The sequence below is a fragment of the Tubulanus polymorphus genome, chromosome 9 (assembly GCF_964204645.1).
Source record: "Tubulanus polymorphus chromosome 9, tnTubPoly1.2, whole genome shotgun sequence".
NCBI classification, from domain to species: Eukaryota; Metazoa; Nemertea; class Palaeonemertea; order Tubulaniformes; family Tubulanidae; genus Tubulanus; species Tubulanus polymorphus.
Window position 1 is genome coordinate 732,631 of NC_134033.1, and position 18,222 is coordinate 750,852.

General features: G+C 41.6%; 3 protein-coding genes across 4 annotated transcripts in view; 2 read left to right on the forward strand and 1 right to left on the reverse strand.

Annotated features, from left to right (window-relative positions):
* LOC141911344 (beta carbonic anhydrase 1-like) overlaps positions 1-4,364 on the forward strand; it is a 4,482-nt gene extending 118 nt beyond the window's left edge. Inside the window, exons 1-4 of the mRNA XM_074802346.1 lie at positions 1-18; positions 428-652; positions 1,611-1,838; positions 2,527-4,364. The exon at positions 1-18 is cut by the window's left edge and continues 118 nt beyond it. Coding sequence (XP_074658447.1) covers positions 1-18; positions 428-652; positions 1,611-1,838; positions 2,527-2,739 — 684 coding nt within the window. The 3' untranslated portion in view covers positions 2,740-4,364. The remainder of the gene's footprint in view (positions 19-427; positions 653-1,610; positions 1,839-2,526) is intronic.
* Positions 4,365-4,823: 459 nt separating this feature from the next.
* Positions 4,824-13,706, reverse strand: LOC141911336 (tyrosine-protein kinase HTK16-like). Of its 2 annotated transcripts, none has more exons than XM_074802331.1 (16): positions 13,335-13,706; positions 12,409-12,573; positions 12,180-12,323; positions 11,728-11,799; positions 11,298-11,551; positions 10,473-10,646; positions 10,048-10,185; positions 9,811-9,931; positions 9,618-9,677; positions 8,243-8,940; positions 8,021-8,165; positions 7,707-7,936; positions 6,914-7,102; positions 6,456-6,547; positions 6,225-6,351; positions 4,824-5,666 (listed from the first exon to the last, which is right to left on the reverse strand). In XM_074802331.1, exons 1-16 carry the CDS (start codon positions 13,579-13,581, stop codon positions 5,478-5,480), a joined length of 3,045 nt encoding a protein of 1,014 aa, XP_074658432.1. In that variant the 5' UTR covers positions 13,582-13,706; the 3' UTR covers positions 4,824-5,477. The 2 variants fall into 2 exon arrangements, with proteins under 2 accessions (XP_074658432.1, XP_074658431.1); XM_074802330.1 differs by having other exon boundaries at positions 8,243-9,285.
* Positions 13,707-14,082: 376 nt separating this feature from the next.
* Positions 14,083-17,426, forward strand: LOC141911345 (thioredoxin reductase-like selenoprotein T homolog CG3887). Its single transcript, XM_074802347.1, has 4 exons — positions 14,083-14,250; positions 14,352-14,589; positions 14,968-15,192; positions 15,762-17,426. Exons 1-3 carry the CDS (start codon positions 14,084-14,086, stop codon positions 15,154-15,156), a joined length of 594 nt encoding a protein of 197 aa, XP_074658448.1. The 5' UTR covers position 14,083; the 3' UTR covers positions 15,157-15,192; positions 15,762-17,426.
* The last annotated feature ends 796 nt before the right edge of the window (positions 17,427-18,222 follow it).

Sequence of the window (18,222 nt, forward strand, 5' to 3'; positions counted from 1 at the left end):
ATACGGGATAATCCACAGGTTCGTATTTATCGTGCATTTCTCTTAATTATCGAATTTATTCATCCAAAATGTTCCGATTGTTCCTATTGTCAGGGTCACCCTGGATGTAGTGGGTTCGAATCCTTTAATTATATGCACTTAAAAGATGATTTTGATTTTTTTCTGCATTAATAACTTAATAGTGTAATAGTGCAAGATAGGCCCTAAACATTCGTGATTGGAGGAGGCCCAGCAGTCGCTGCCAAGCGGTGACAAGCGTCCCTCTCTCCTCGACCTCCTCTCACTCTCAGCGGCGCTGCGCTGACTCGTCTCAGGGCCAGAGAGTTGCTAGACTATCACACGACAGAAAATTGAAATCTCATGAAACTGGATTCAAGATGTTAATTCAACTCGATATTTTTAATGAATAAATTATTATAATTTTCAGCCGAAAGCTCTTGCGTTCTGTTGTATGGACAGTCGGGTTCTACCGACGCGGTTCACTCAGACTGATGTCGGTGATATGTTCCTGGTTCGTAACGCCGGCAACCTCGTGCCTCATCATAAACACCACGGTTACACTCACATCACTACAGAACCTGCTGCTTTAGAGTTAGCCTGCGTTATCGGAGGTATTAAACATGTCATTGTCTGCGGTCATTCCGATTGTAAGGTGAGTTCATGCACCTACTCGTCCTTTCCCTAACCCTAGTTAGTTACCTAATCGTTGGTGGTAAGCTTTTTATAATCAGATGAGCTTATACCGCCTTGATGAGTTTGTGAAAATATCCGATCGTGAAACTAAACCACAGTCAGGTTACTGACTACCCTAACCCCTGACAGATTTCTCAACCTAAAGACACTATGAGACTTACCCTTACCCTCCCTCACTGGTTTCTCAACATAAAGACACCATTTGATGTGTTACAGTGAATACATACATTGCATAGTTCCATATTCAACTCTTAAGAGTTTGAAAGTGAAGGAAAAATGAATTAGTCAGAAACACAAGATGAAACAATAAAATTGTGAAATCCCACAATTGTTGAAAGACTTATGAGTTTATTCAAAACACTAGAAATATTTCCGGTGCGATTTTACATTTATTGGATGCTAATATCTAATTGACAATTGGTGAACTGGCTTCTCTCAGTTCAATAGTTGTGAGTTGAGATATGACTGTTGTAGTTTAAACATTGGAAATAAACTAACTTTAATTGTAGAGTTAAAACACTACCGAAACTGTGGAACTGGGACTAACTGAATGTCTGCTAGTGACCTGTCCCAAATAGACCTGATCATCCTGCCTCCAGAGATCTGGACATAATGACACGGTCCCGCTGCACTGTGCCAGAGTTTCTAGATACCACCACCATGTTCAAACCCTAATCAGTAACATGTCTGTGGTTTAGTTTCACGATCGGATATTTTCACAAACCACAAGCCCATAAGCCCATAAACCACAAGCCCATAGGTTGGTATAAGCCCATCTGGTTATAAAAAGCTTACCACCAACGACTAGGTAACTAACTAGTTCAAACCCCCGTTGTTCAATGTTCTTGATTTGTGACTCTACTTTATCAATAGCTTTCTGAAAATATGATTTCGATGATTCTGTATTGTTTTTTTAGGCAATGAACGCCCTCTATGGATTACGGGAAACGGCTCACATTCACGAAGGAACTCCGTTACAACTGTGGCTGAAGAAACACGCGACGAGTTCCCTGGAGAAACTGGAGAAACTGGAACAGATCGGATCACGTGAACCGCTCGTATTTCAGGGAGAATCTGATAAACATACCCTTAACGCTTTCATTGATCCAGAAAATCAGTTCGCTATTACTGATAAACTATCGATGGTAAGATTCACCTAGACTAGTACCCCCTGAACCACCTGAACCGCCTGAGCCTAGTATACCCTGAACCACCTGAACCACCTGAGCCTTGTACCCAAAACCGTCTGAACCTGTGCCTAGTACTCTAAACTGCCTGAACCTAGATCTAGCCTAGTACCCTAAATCATCTGTACCTAGACTTAGCCTTGTACACTAAACTGCCAGAACCTAGTACCCCCTGAACCACCTGAGCCTAGTACCCTAAACCGTCTGAACCTGAGCCTAGTACCCTAAACTGCCTGAACCTAGATCTAGCCTAGTACCCTAAATCATCTGAACCTAGACTTAGCCTAGTACACTAAACTGCCTGAACCTAGTACCCCCTGAACCACCTTAGCCTAGTACTCTAAACCACCTGAGTCTAGATCTAACCTAGTGCCCTAGACCATCTGATTTTAGTTCTAGTCTAGGCTTTGTTAAGAACAATGCCTCTTGAGGCCATGAGCTCAGCTTCACAAAAATGTAAAATGTTTAATTAATTAATCTTGATCGTGAAATCTAGTTAAGAATTTAATTTCTTAATAATTTAATTAATTTATTAACTGTTTGATATGAAATAGGACTTCCTAGGACCCGGTTTTATAGATCACAGTTTTAAACATGAACCTAGTTTACTGTATTCATAGAAATCTCAACTGAATTCGTTTTGCAGATCAATACTTTACAACAAATACAGAATATCAGCAGTCACCCGTTCCTGGCAGACGGATTAATAAACGAGACCGTCCGACTTCACGCGATGTGGTTCGATATTTATACCGGTGACGTTTATTTGTTTAATCGTCCACATCAACGTTTTATGGTCGTAGATGAGAATTCGGTCGATGAGGTTTTCCTTAAAGATCAAATGTTAGTCGGAGAATAAGCGCCACCTGGATCTATAGTAGTGACCAGTAATTAAATATTTTGAAGAAATTTTGATGGCTTGTTCAGTAGCTGATTCAGCAGCTGGTTTGTAGATTGAGCTTGTTCAGCAGCTGATTCAGCAGCTGGTTTTGTAACTAGGCTTGTTCGGTAGCTGATTCAGCAGCTGGTTTGTAAACTAGGCTTGTTCAGTAGCTGATTCAGCAGCTGTTTTGTAGACTAGGCTTGTCGCAGCTGATTCAGCAGCTGGTTTGTAGACTAGGCTTGTCGCAGCTGATTCAGCAGCTGGGTTGAACTTTAAACCTCTTCGCACATAGCAATGCAGTTACCGGTAGTTTTATTGTAGTTTATAGTGTGTTATTATGCCATTGTATTTGAGGAGCAGTTTAAACCAGTCTGGACTCCTCACTCCTCTCCTCCTCAGCGTGCAGGGTAGAGGAGTATTACAGCCTGGACCCTACACCTCTCCTCGGGTCACCACAGCTGATAGATACCTGTATTAATAGTTATAATGGCTCTGATTTAGTGGTAACCGTGACATAAACACTTATTTTATGAATAAAAAGCATTTTATATAGGTATATACCCGACCAGTACATTTCTACTGTTAAGAAAGTGGAGTTTGACCGGGTTATTTTATAAGTATTTTGTGTGTGTGTGATGCATTTGTATTTTGATGTATGGAATAAAATATGGTCATGTATTATTACGCTGTATGGAACTGGTCTTTTAACGTGAATTCATCGATCTTATATTACATGAAATTGGTCTTATTAAAAGTGTTAAAAGAAATTGTGAATTTAAGGAGATCAAAATATCAATTGATTAATCAAGTGGTCTTTATTTGCATTAAGTAATTTGCCACTAAAGTTATGAGATGTTACTAGTTTCCAGGGTAAAGCGATGTTTTCTACCGGTGATGTGTAGTTAGTGTTGTGGACGGTTTCAGGATAAAAATACTCGATTTTTTGAAGCTTTAATAATATGAAAATACGATCTCAAAAATATAGGAAAACACGATCAAATTCTGAATGAAAGCTTCCTCAGCTTCATGGGAACTAGTCGAGTATCTAGCCACCTTGTGTTGCTGGGAACCTGTACGTCGTCCGGTATTCAGGCTACGTGTGGACATGCCAAACATCCCTACATGTCCTAAACTCATGTTTGGGATAAAGAATTGTCCTAAAAAGTAAAAATAATGATGCACTTTGACTGAAGGTTCCACGGAGGACCTTAGTCTAGTACCTAGCGGTTTTTCCCCGGGTTGTAGGGGACCGTAACAACATCTGGTAGTCAGATTAGTAATGCCTAGGACTAAACTAGGAAATAAATGTCTTATTTAACCAGTTATCCCTTTTACTCAGAAATAACCAGGACTGAATGAAGTTTTAATAAATGTTCTTCCAAAATTATACGTTTAAATGATTGCGTTAATTCATTTCTGTTTTTGAAATGTTTCTGTTCGAGTTAGTTTTGATATTGTGATTGAGGTAATGTTTAAAATGAAATCTCCCTGAGTGGCATTGTTGCTCCCTCTGAGCGGCATTTTCGCTCCCTCTGAGCGGCCTTGTTGCTCCCTCTGAGCGGCATTGTTGCGACTATGTCGCTCACTCAGATTATGTAATTTAGAATGCTTTATTGTAGATAATAAATTTTATCAATTGTTCTCATTAATCATAGTTTGAATTTAATTCATTCAGTTTCTCAATTCACCAAATAGTCTGTCTGGTTTTAATACTAATTTCACAATGAAAAAATGGCGATGGGACTTTAGCTTCAAGAAGTTGAATTCGGGCTGCAATTTGTATTCGCAATGTGGTATCAATCTGATTGTAAGGATCTGAAATGTCTAATCCTCCTCCGGATAATAATCTGGCAATGGAGCCTGTATTGGTAGTCAGTCCCCTGTCTGTGGCTGGTTTCACAAACCTCATGATTCTTACAACGCTATCCAAACTACCAATGATTAGGTTAACGAAGATGTTCTTCCTCCCTAACATGATATAGAAAAGTAACTCATCACATATCTATAAATTATATATGATATATTCATCTTTATTTGTTGAATAAATTCTTTTAGTGCAATAAATAAATTCATCATTCAAAAATCTGAGCAAAATTTAACAAAAAATACAAAATGATACAATATAGTTAGCAGCAGCACCTTGGATGAATGGAACTAGTATCGGCTTCTTACAGATATAAATCACAGACATAATTATAGAATTAAATACTCTCAGTAAAGTTTAAGTCCTTCAGGAACTCAGTTCCACAGTTCTGGACTCAGTTCCACAGTTCTGAACCCAGCTCCACAGTTCTGGATCCAGTTCGACAGTTCTGGACCCAGTTCCACAGTTCTGAACACAGTTCTAGATCCAGTTCCACAGTTCTGGACTCAGTTCCACAGTTCTGAACCCAGTTCCACAGTTCTGAAACCAAGGTTCTTGACCTAATTGCAATTCCACAGTTCAGGATCCAGTTACACAGTTCTGAATTCAGTTCCACAGTTCTGGACCAGTTCCATGGTAACTAAACCTAGTTCCACATTTCTGGTCACAGTTCCACAGTTCAGGATCCATTTCCACAGTTATCAGACTGCTGCGGTGAAACTTGATTCATGGATCGCAGCCGTTTTTGATTGTCATGATTGCTTTTAAATCCACAGTTCTACACATAATTGAAAGCACGAAACACAATTTTCCGATTGTACAAATCAATCCCGACTAGCGCCACCGCCGATTAACGGGAAGCGAAACGGTCGTAAATTCCCGCATATTCCGGATCGCAACTGAACGTATTGTTGAGCTGTTTAAAAGTCGGTCGTTCGGAAGGTTTATATTCCCAACATTTGCGCATGATCTCGTAGACTTTCGACGGACACCGAGACGGTTTATCTAAACGTATCCCATCGTCTAACATCTTTATCACCTAAATCAGTAACAGACACACAGAGAAAGAAATTAGTGAAATCATCAACGTTTATAGAATGGAGGGTATTTATACCAAACCAGTTTCATGGATTGTAGGAAGATCCCTCCGCCCATCGGAGTCCACAATCCCAACTTCAATTAGTGCAGGCTTCGATCTGGGATAGTCTTGGTTCTCATTGACTATTGTATCATGACAAAGTGGGGACTTTTGGAGGGAACTATGAGTAGCAGCAAATGAGTACCCCTGGCATTACTCATCTGAGTACCCCTGAGTAAAGATCAAACCTAACCCCTCTCACAATTGCAGTCATGGCTTCTGTTTAAACACTTTGATCAAGATGTTGGTTCTGTAATTGATGTAATTGACAGACAGTGGCGCCACCACCTCGCTGACCCCATCCCCTAGAGAGACAGTGGCGCCACCACCTCGCTGACCCCATGCCCCGCTCACTCAAATCAAACTCTTTCAACATCTGCAGAGAATCCCGCACCATGAACTCTGAATGTCTGTGATGACCCGGTAATTGTGAAGTTCATCCAGATATGAAATGTTTACCTCGGCTCCTTGTAAATTCTCGTACGGCTGTTTTCCGAAAGAGAACATTTCCCACAGTGTGACACCATAACTCCAAACATCACTGGCGTGAGAGAATGTACCATAATTCACACACTCCGGGGCATACCTATAGAATATACAACATAACCCCGTTAATTCTAACACTCCGGGGCCTAAGATACGTCCAAGGAAAGCAAATATTAATTTTAGAGCATGAAATTATGGTCGTACCATTTGATGGGCCATCTTCCACCTTTAGAGGCTTGATAGTAATCGCTACCGGCTCCGACCGCTCGCGATAAACCAAAATCACTGATCTTCACCTGAAAATAAAACCAAACTGAAAACTATTCACATGTTGTCTACATATTTCTTTGAGATGCCTTATATTTGAAATCAAGGGCTGCAGTTTCTCAAAAGTGATTTACAGTTAACCAGTAGATAGTTGACATTCAAAGGCATCCACCAGTTATCTTTAACAAACAAGACCCAGCTCCACAGTTATGAATTAAGATTTGACTCAAAGTTAACTCGTTGAAAATGAACTAATTTTAACTCAGTGTAACTTGATCCAGTTGAGCAACTGATCATTGGCTGTGAGTTTTTAACTCTGCAGTCCATTTCATTGTGGCAGTTATATTCTGCGAGCTTGTTTCAGAAATATCGAAGGAGGTTCTTCAATAACTTACCTGATCTTTATTAGCTAGTAATATATTCCTAGCAGCCAGGTCTCTGTGTATGAATTTCTTCTCTTCGAGATACATCATCCCAGCCGCTATCTGAGCCGCCCACAAATATAAATCCGTCTTCACTTCTATCGCTTCGGGATAATCCAATAGATAATCCAACATTGATCCGTTCGAGATTAACTCTTGAACCTATAAACATCCAGACTTCAAATCTTAGAACATTCGGAACTGAATCCAGACTTAGCCTGAGTTCAGGACCCTATTGCACCACAGGGGCTTGTAGTTGAAGTTTGGAGGTGAATGGGTAGCTTAGATCATCCAATATTCCAGATACTGTTGTTTTAATATATATATATATATATATATATATATATATAGTACCTGGGATATTGAATTGAATGATCTAAGCTACTATCCATCCCCAAACTACAAATACAAGCCCTGGTTTGTTGCGCAGTCCTGACTTCAGTCCAAAAGTGGTCTTAAATCTGGTTTTAAATTGTTAGATTGGCTATGGAACCAAAATGAGTTTAGACTTGTCTTAAGTTGTTAGATTGGTTATAGAACCAAAATGCGCTGAGACTGGTCTTAAGTTGCTAGATTGGCTATAGGACCAAAGTTCTCTAAGATGGTCTTAAATCTAAGCCATGACTATGCCACTGGCCTTTGAATTGGCCCTGGGGTTAGAGCTCTAACGCAGGCCCAGGCAATGAACAAAATACCAGATACATTCAAGATAGAAACGAACGTTGCTATAAACCATTATCGGTTACAATAAGATTGTGAAACTCACGATCATGATAATCCCGTTCTGATCTAACAGATCGAACATCTTGACGATACAAGAATGACGTAAACTCATCATAACTCGAGCCTCCCACAGAAACTGATCCATTCCGTTAATCATGTGTTGAGGATGAAGAGTTTTAACGGCTACGATTCGTTTTGGTAGATTCAGATGAGCAGACGGACGCCATTTCGCTTCGTAAACTGACCCGAATTCACCTTGACCCAGTTCTCGGACTGTCGGCGGAGACAAAAAAATATCACAAGTTTAGAAAATTGCAACCGATTTTCGAATAAACCGTGAACCGACGAAACACTTACTCAACTTCAATTCAGATTTCGTGACCACCCGTGGTTCGTACGGTTTCGTCGTACCGGGTAGATCTTCCGTCTGCTGATCAGTGCTGCCTCCTAGCGGTGATCTTGGAGGTGAAGTATCCGGTAACGGTGGCGGTTCTTTTTGAACCTGTAATTTACAATAAACAGACGCTGTAATCATAGATTCAGTTGTTTGTATTAAAGATTTGTTAGATTCTCTCTTACCTCTTTCTCTGATGGACTCGGAATCCTAGGACTCGGCGTCCTGGGTGGAAGCCTTGGACTCGGAGTCCGTGGCGGGATCCTAGGATTCTCTTTCTCCGGACTCTGTTCTGGACTCACGAATCTCTGCGGCCGATTTTTCCGTTTTGTTGATTCGCTGTACACGACTGCCACAGTAGGTTTCTTCCTCGATATCGCCGGACTGCCACCAGGTGGTGTTGCCATCAGGATGCCGTCTTGGTTGCCAGACGGGGTTCTCGCGTGACCGCGCAGGGCGTCCTGGTTACCGGACGGGGTTCTGGTGTGACCTCGCAGGGCGTCCTGGTTACCGGACGGAGTTCTGGCGTGACCCCGCAGGGCGTCCTGGTTACCGGACGGGGTTCTGGTGTGACCCCGCAAGGCGTCCTGGTTACCGGATGATGGGGTCCTTGAGTGACCTCTCTGGAATTGCGGATTCCTACTACTCGGTGATTGCGTATCCCGCGGCGATGATGCATTGTTGTGTATTTCCCGTTTTTTAGGTATTGGAATCGGTTTGCGAGCGGTTGCAAGCGGATTTGGTTGCCGTGGTTTCTCATTGTCGTTGCTCGAAGAATCAATTTCTGAATTATTCGTTGATTTTGATTGTAAAGCTACGGCAGACGTAGGATAGTTCCCGCTACTACCGGTAGGTGGCAGAGCAGGCGGCAGTGCAGGAGAATCTGAAGTAGAATTAGCAAGAGTAACAAAATATTCGCTGGAAGTTTGCTGCATGTTTCTAAGCGGTGGGGGACAAGGTATCTGAGGGGGTGGAGGGTGTTGGATTGGAGCAGGGGGACAAGGTATCTGAGGGGGTGGAGGGTGTTGTAACTGGGGACGATGTTTAGGGTAGTTGTTTTGAGAGGAATCAGGACTACTGGCACACGACGGATCAGACGCCTGACTACTAGCACATGACAGCTCAGACGCCTGACTACTAGCACACGACGGATCAGACGCCTGAACAGGAATCCGTTTAGAAAAAACCCGCGGCTGTTGTTTCGACAACGACTTCGCAATAATACTACCTAATAGTCAATAAATTATTGAAGTCATTTCATCAAAATATCCCTCAGTATTTCTAGTTTGCGAACTTTGGAAATTGTTTTGATCAAAATGGTTACCGTCACACATGTTCTGCGTGCAACATTTTGATTCGTAAATTCGTCATTTATCTCTAAATGCAAAATCCTCACTGAATAAATTGATGCCTAATAACGGCGGCGCAGATCAACTGATTATCAATGAAACGTCACACGGAGAGGGATGTGTGACAGACGTAGTTGGGGTGATTTTCTCTGACCGCTCAATGTAATCCCCAATCCCCAATCCCATGTTCTAACAGGGTATATAAACTTACAGAGAAGATTCTCCGGTGCCGGATACGGTTTCTCTAAGTTCACTTCTCTCACTAATCCGTCTGCAAAAAACAAATACATTCTGTTTATAAACAAACAGAAACTGAAAACTGAAGTTTTCGTTTTTCAACAATTTTCAAGTTTGATTGACCTGTCAATCGACACCCCCTCCCCCGCTCTGCTGTTGTTACTTACTGAAGGCTAAAGCGTATTGTAAACGGCATGGTAATCCTTCACCCCACATACTGTAGAATTCTATCAGATGAGCCAGACTCTCCATCAATGGTCCATCGTCGAGGTAGTACATGTTCCCTTCCTACATGAAAGGTATAAGATTTATAACATTCAGTCAGCTCCGTGGCAACCCGTACCCTACTGTACTGACATCCCTCATCCGCTGAGACGCTGAGTGAACCCACTCAGAATACTTACATGACGCCTGATCTCGTAATGATGAACCTCTTTTTGATGAACCAAAGCCAAAACGAACCAATCCAGTTGTCTAGAACTATTGCGTACCAAAAACAAACCATCTTTAAAGCCAGCAGTGGAGAGAACTTTAATTGAATCCTACAATAATAGAATATTTAGAGTGTGAGGTGGTGAGGTGTGGTGAGGTGATGGGGTGTGGTGATGGGGTGTGGTGAGGTGATGGGGTGTGGTGAGGTGATGGGGTGTGGTGAGGTGATGAGGTGAGGTGGGGTGAGGTGATGGGGTGCGGTGAGGTGATGGGCTGATGAGGTGGGGTGAGGTGATGGGGTGCGGTGATGGGGTGCGGTGAGGTGGGGTGAGGTGATGGGGTGCGGTGAGGTGATGGGGTGTGGTGAGGCTGGTCTCATAAAACAGGGATCCGTTACCTTCCTAGTGAGATCACCGTGCAGCCAGTCCTGTTTGAGAGTTCGCGCCGCAGGCGATTTATATTTAGACAATAATTTAGCGCAGTTTTTGTGTTTATATCTGAGAGCTGTTTGATACGGAGTCATTTTCTCTTGATCTTGAGGCCAGGCTGGAGCCTGTACAGACAGCAGTGCCTGAAAATACACCCACAATTCAAAACCCCGATGATAAAATGATTGATACTTATTGTTTCTCATTTCTGCTGAGTTTAAAAGTTGACCCAGCCGGTCGCCTATCTACCCTGTACAATACCTATTTTTAACAAAGAAATCATGATCAATCTAATAATAACAGAACCGGCAGTTATAGAAATGAACTGATTACAGTTCACAAAATGACTCTTAGGCCAATTAGGAGGAACAAGGTATCAATTTATTTTAGCATCAACTTCAATAACTTTGAGGTCAGTTTTAACTTTAACCAGAGATGAATTGATGATGATGATGATGGTGGTTCATTTATATAGCGCCCATTCCACAATGTTCATAGGAGCTCCTCGAAGATCATTATTATTCTGGGCTGGGTTTCATAGATGTGGAAGAAAAATAATCCCTGGGAAGATTATGAAATTCATCAGTTATATCCACGGTTTCTCATTGTAACTATGGTGGTTGTCACCCAGATTGAGGATTTACCCCTAGGGATAACTTTGATACTCAGTCTATGAAACCGGGCACAGGACCTTAACTGGCATAGACTTTCATCTTACTCTTCCTGTGGAGATTGTAGTTCCTGATCTGGACTTCTGCTATATGTCTGTATTCAATGTAATTAGCGTAACAAACCTGAATACATTTCACGTGTCCCAACATGGCCGCCTCGTGTATCGGTTGCATTCCGTTGAGGTGACGTATTTCAATCGGGCTCGCTCCACCGCGTATCAACAGTTTAATCATACCGGGGAAATCCCCGGAACACGCGCGGTGTAACGGAGTATAACCGCTACTATCTCGTATGTTAGAGTTGGCTCCTTTACGCAGGAGCAGTCCGGCGATCGTATCATCCCCTCGATACGCGGCATCGTGAAGAGCTGTCGAACCTGAATTATAAATTAACATCCTCAACTCTAATTCTACCTCTCCAGCCTCTTGAAACCCCAAACCTGCTGAATATGCCCAGAACTGTCAATTGCTTTTCTTCAAAATTCAGTTTAATCCAAAATTGTTAGAGGAGTTGATATCATTGTTGTAAAACTTTTCAGATTGTATTTCTTACCTTTGGAATCTTTCGCGTTGATGTCAGGACAAAGAGGGTCGTTCAATATCTCTTTAGCTACGTTTACATTACCTGAAAATTGAGAAAAAATAATAAAAGGACCAGTTGCTCAAAAGTTGGTTAACCAGTTGCTCAAAAGTTGGCTAGTTAACCAGTTGGTTAGAGTTAACCAGTGGATAGTCGACATAAGCTCATGGTATTCATCCACCAGTTATGTTTAGCCAACTTTTTAGCTGGCCCCAGATTTCTTGATTAGATGGATTTAGAATTAACCAGTGAATAGTTGACCTAATTACCATCAAATATTTATTGTAACTAGGATATTTATCTTAAAAGAACTTTTTGAGCAACTGCAAACTGCAGCCCTTGATTTGTTGATTACATTTAAACCGAGCTGAAGTTAGAACAGGTCTATATAAAACAAGGTGAATTTCAATCCACCCGCTTCATACCTTCATATACAGCCTGATGTAGAATATTAGTCGGGCCGTATCTGCGTAGTCCAGGAGGTGGCGCCGTATTACGACTGAATGCCGTTAGTTTGTGAGCGAGGCCTCGGTTTTCAATCTTATAATGATCAATGACTTTCTCAATTCCTGCACGAAACAACAAAAACAAAACAATCAGAAAATTCTGATTGTAAAACTGAGATTTTAAACGATTGTGCAAGATTTTTCCGACCGTGTATCACGGGACTGTTGTTGATTGTGAAAAATGCATCTCCGATTTTAGAAATTTGATAATGAAAAAATTGTTCATCGTAACAGACGGATAGAACCAGCGACGACTGACGCCCGGAGTCGGAAACACTTTCTCGTACCAGATACAGACCATTAAGCATTCCATCTAGAAATAAAAACATTGATTACAGCAAAATATTCACGAGATAAATAACAGAAAGCCAGGACGAAAACAAAAGCAGTTTAGATCTTGTTTCCACAATGTCTCAGTGTTGCTAGTAAGTGGTACTGATGGTGGAGAGGTTTGGGGTTTCAGACTGACTGAGTTCCCTGTTAGCCTAAAACCTAGCCATTATTCCCTAAACAATGATGTTGAAGGGTAACCCGTTAAAACAACTGGTATGTAGACCAGGCTCCCTGTCCGCCAGACCCTTGGCATTGACAGCAATCTACTCTTACCACATTTGAATGTAGATTCAGGCTAATTGGTCTTTTTGGATAAAGGCTTGCCCCCTGCTGCTCACTGGGCCCCCAGTCAAATCTTACCACGTCAAGATGATCTGGTTTCTGACTCTGATCTGGATAAAAGCCCATCCTTAATCTTGTACCTAGCGGTCGTTACCCAAACAACAAAACAATAAAAGGTTGTAGGGGAACCAGTAACAACGACTGTTATTCAGACTAGCCCATCCCCTGCTGCCCACCGACCCCCGTATCCATAGGGACTTGTCGCAACTGATAGGCCTAGTCAATGACCAACCCCAGTATCAATGACCAACCCCAGTATCAATGACCAACCCCGGTATCAATGACCAACCCCAGTATCAATGACCAACCCCGGTATCAATGACCAACCCCAGTATCAATGACCAACCCCGGTATCAATGACCAACCCCAGTATGTGCCCCGTGGACTGAATCTTCTTACCACGTTTGAGAATAGACTCTGACTCGGATCTCGATAAAGGCCCATGAAACCATTCGTAATCTTTATTCGCCGCTTGTCGTTTATTAAAATCATCCAGTAAAACATCGTCTAATCGTCGAGTAAGTAAATCGTGGGTTAATCCCCCGACTCCGCCGGTGCCAGACTCTGTCTCCGCCGATCCCATCGATTCATTGTCGACTGTATCGTATAATAATTCAGAGGGAACGTTCACTTGTAGCGCCATCATTCAACAGATAAACTAATCCTTTAATCCGATTAAACACTTTCATTCACTGACAGCGCCATCCATAAGTCATAAACTCTGTTTTATTATCATTATTTCAGACTTCTATTCAACAAAATGTATTGTCATTGACACTTCCGGGTTCACCGCAGTCGCAGACCGGCAGGTGCTGCCACCTGTCTGCGATTCTCATGAACCGGCTGGTGCTGTCACCTAGGGTTAGCAATTAGGGTTAGGGTTAAAGGTTAGGATTAGGGTTAGGACACGTCACTCACAGCAATTTCCCTTCCCTGCCCGCTGGCTGATAGATGAGGGTCGAATCCTGAATTATTCTCAGCCTAATATTCTTCAAATCTATGAAATATAGACATTTTCTTCCATTAAAATTGAAATTGTTACTTGAAATATGATTTTGATCTATAATTCTGACATAGGTAAACAGTCTCGCCCGATTTCTTCTGTTGAGGTAAAATTGTACAGCGTTTACTTTAAGTAGGAATCCAAGATGGCTGACTTGAGCCATCTCGCGATGGTCGGCGCGCTCTTAGTTTTAGGTTTATTTACCTGGAACGACATGAATCGTTCCGTAGCGATGGACCCGAAACTCGAGAAAGACATCCCTAAACCAAAATTCGCATCATTCGCTGCTCCAACCATCAGAATACTTTACTGGTAAGCCGAAATCAAAATTATAAATCAATTTTATTGACGATTCATCATTCATCATAAATACGCAATTTACTGAAACGATTTAATATTTATTGTTTTTGCAGTTATTCCTGAGGGTACCAGAAGGTCTTCGACCAATTTTCCCAACTCCTCCGTGAAAAGTACCCCTCCCTGGCGGTCTCCGGAGGAAATTTCCCCCCTCCCACCTTCAAACAATACGCCTCACAAGCTCTCGGTATTTTGAAACTGATTGTGATAGGACTGGTTGTGAGCGGTTCGAATCCGTTTATTTATCTGAATACGGACACACCGAGAATTTTCAGTTGGGCTGTCGAAAATAAGGTACGTATTGATTTAATGGATGCCAGAAATAAAAATCCTAATAATTGATAGGCTCTGATAATTTAATATAATTGATTCTTGGATAAAGTGATAATTTGAAAGAATTCTCTAGAAATAGAAATCCAACTATGCTTAAAATTTTAGTCAGTTTTACATATGAAATAGTGATAATTTATTTCTTTAAGGTTGAGATTAGAAGCTTTTGACCACCAACAAAACCAGTTAGATTTGATGACACAATTCTTATTAGAAATGAAATAAAGTTAAAAATGAATTATGTAGAATTAGAAATCCAGCGATGGCGGCCATCTTGGATCGTGTGCAAGACATCAGTTAATCTAATAACAAACTCATTTTAATGATTCCGTTGTTTCCTAGGTTTATGCTTGCATGATGGTATTCTTTATCTCAAACGCTATCGAAGGTCAGCTACTCTCGACCGGAGCGTTCGAGGTCGCCTATAACGACGTTCCCGTCTGGTCGAAATTAGAAACCGGTCGAATTCCGTCGCCGCAGGAGATGTTTCAGATTATCGATAATCAAATAGCCATGTCTCAGAGAACGTAGCACAACCTCGAGCAACGTACAACAGCTCGGATATCTGTAAGTTTTACTCAAACCTCATCGTTCCATAAAACTACCTACAGCAGATCGTCTAAATGGGTGGCTCCAGGCTTCAGATTGTCTGAAGGGTTGGCTCCAGGCTACTGACTATCTATAAGGGTGGTTCAAGGCTTCAGATTGTCTGATGGGTGGTTCCAGGCTACTGACTATCTATAAGGGTGGCTCCAGGCTTCAGATTGTCTGATGGGTGGTTCCAGGCTTCAGACTGTCTGATGGGTGGTTCCAGGCTTCAGATTGTCTGAAGGGTTGGCTCCAGGCTACTGACTATCTATAAGGGTGGCTCCAGGCTTCAGATTGTCTGATGGGTGGCCCCAGACAACAGATTGTCTAATGGGTTGGCTCCTCTAGGATGATCTAGGGGATAGTTCTAGGCTGCAGGTTGCCTAAGAGGGTGGTTGTCTGAAGAAGTGGGTCTAGGCTGTAGATTGTTTGAACGGGTGGCTCCAGGCTGAAGGGATGGCTCCATACTGCAGTCTGATATCTATTTGAGACTTAAAATATCGGTTTCTCTGAGGATATTAAATATCAATCCTTTCTCTTCATTTCAGCTGTGTAAAATGTAAGGACAATTTGATATATCGAGATTTAAAAACGACTGATTCGAGATATCGATCCGACTCGTTATTTAAACGACCACGACTTCATGAAGGTAACTCTATAAACCGGATCATCACGACCGGCTGGAAATACCGGATCAACCGTCGCGCGTCGATATATTAAACGGAGTCTATCGATATTCGATAATCGCTCGATAGTTTATATCGCGATATATCACACACACGCGTTACACAGAAATATCAACAATAGAGGGAGCCACCATCACAATCCACGAGAGGGCGCTATGCATCACAGTCCACTGAATTTGTCTTATAGAGGGAGCTAGAGTGGAACCCCGTTATGACGAACGCAGGTTTAACCATTTCAGTGCTGACTAATTTATACCGGAAAGTGTTGGAGATAATTTGAAAAAAAATTCCACCCTAGTGTGTTGAATAATGGGAATACCGCTATAGTGTGTCTACACCGCGGTGCAGTGTATCGTTAGTTACTAGTATTTCACTATGTTTGACAGGTGCTGCCATCTTTGAATAGAGATAAAAACTACTTACTAATTACATCAATACACCGCAGTGTGGTGTACTAGCAAAATCTTTCACCGATTTATACACCGCACTGCGGTGTAGATGCACTGAAAGGGTCGATGGTTTATCGAATAACACAAACTTGTGCTCTGAATTTTGTTGTAACGAGGTTCCACTTACTTCTACGAAACACCACATGGGGGCGACACTATCTTATTCTTACCGTTCACATATTTGAAACGAAAGATTGTAAATATTATTATTATTATTATCGAGAGATTCGTTCAATTGTTGTAAATTGTGATCGAGGAGTTGAGAAAATCTGATCTGATGTCGACGTGTATTTTATACTTATAAAATGTTTCGTAACAAAATAGAAAAACATCTTTGAAAGAATCGACTGTGAAATATTTCCGGTGAAACAAAATAACTGCGTATTAGCAAAAAACAACTTTTATTTGAAAAGATTTAAAACTAATAGAATGTTAGTGGTTGATTAAAACGCCGCAATCTGCGTTAAACTGGAGATCAATTAAGAAATTCCACTATAGAATTTTATATGATTAAACTTATTAAAATGAAACCACAATATTTCAACCAACATCAGGTGGAATGATTCATTTTAATAGAGATCATATGAAATTCTATTGTGGAACTTCATAATTCATATAAGTGTGATACATGTATAATGAGGATTCGATGGAACATACGTTAAAACTTACCTAACGCTGTCTAAACTCTCGAGTAAAGGATCAGAAAATGCTTTCAGGAGATCAGAAAAATGATTTCGTTTTCGTCCCGGTCAGACATTGGAATCAGTCACGTCTGAATGAGGTCGAAGTTTAAACCATCACATCAAAATAATGTTTAAAATCCGCGTTTATTTGTTTAAATTATTTCTGAATTTTTCCTTGTTTTAATATCGTATTATGAAATGTTGGTGTTAGGGGAATATTTTATACTCATTTCACACGTGTTATTATTTTTCCGACTATTGAGTTATTACCACGACGACCAGTCAGTACGTTACCGTAGAAACGATGTATTTACATGTTGTGGTTCAACACAGAATGAAAATCCACGAAATAAATTTGATGAATGTGAAAATAAATGGATGTAATAAAAATCAAATTGATCGTAGTTGAGTCTGTTTATTGAGGTTTATTTATGTTCACCAGGTGGCGTTGGATATTTTCATAACAGTACAATTAGTAATTATTACATACCTACATGTATAATTCTGTTTATGTTCACCAGGGGGCATTGAGGATAGCCCTCACTGGTTGCTGTTTATGTCCACCAGGGGGCGTTGAGGATAGCCCTCACTGGTTACTGTTTATGTTCACCAGGGGGCATCGAGGATAGCCCTCATTGGTTGCTGTTTATGTTCACCAGGGGGCATTGAGGATAGCCCTCACTGGTTGCTGTTTATGTTCACCAGGGGGCATCGAGGATAGCCCTTATTGGTTGCTGTTTATGTTCACCAGGGGGCATCGAGGATAGCCCTCATTGTTTGCTGTTTATGTTCACCAGGGGGCATTGAGGATAGCCCTCACTGGTTGCTGTTTATGTTCACCAGGGGGCATTGAGGATAGCCCTCATTGTTTGCTGTTTATGTTCACCAGGGGGCATTGAGGATAGCCCTCACTGGTTGCTGTTTATGTCCACCAGGGGGCATTGAGGATAGCCCTCATTGGTTGCTGTTTATGTTCACCAGGGGGCATCGAGGATAGCCCTTATTGGTTGCTGTTTATATTCACCAGGGGGCATCGAGGATAGCCCTCATTGGTTGCTGTTTATGTCCACCAGGGGGCATTGAGGATAGCCCTCATTGGTTGCTGTTTATATTCACCAGGGGGCATCGAGGATAGCCCTCACTGGTTGCTGTTTATGTTCACCAGGGGGCATCGAGGATAGCCCTTATTGG

What these genes read in the sequence shown, in the direction of transcription:
- LOC141911336 (XM_074802330.1), bottom strand. Translation starts at nt 13,581, where the DNA reads ATGATGGCGCTACAAGTGAACGTTCCCTCTGAATTATTATACGATACA. An exon ending in TACTAGCTAATAAAGATCAG is followed by an intron (nt 6,548 to 6,913) that starts GTAAGTTATTGA and finishes TTTTATTTTCAG; the next exon opens with GTGAAGATCAGTGATTTTGG. An exon ending in AGAATTTACAAGGAGCCGAG is followed by an intron (nt 5,667 to 6,224) that starts GTAAACATTTCA and finishes TTACTGATTTAG; the next exon opens with GTGATAAAGATGTTAGACGA.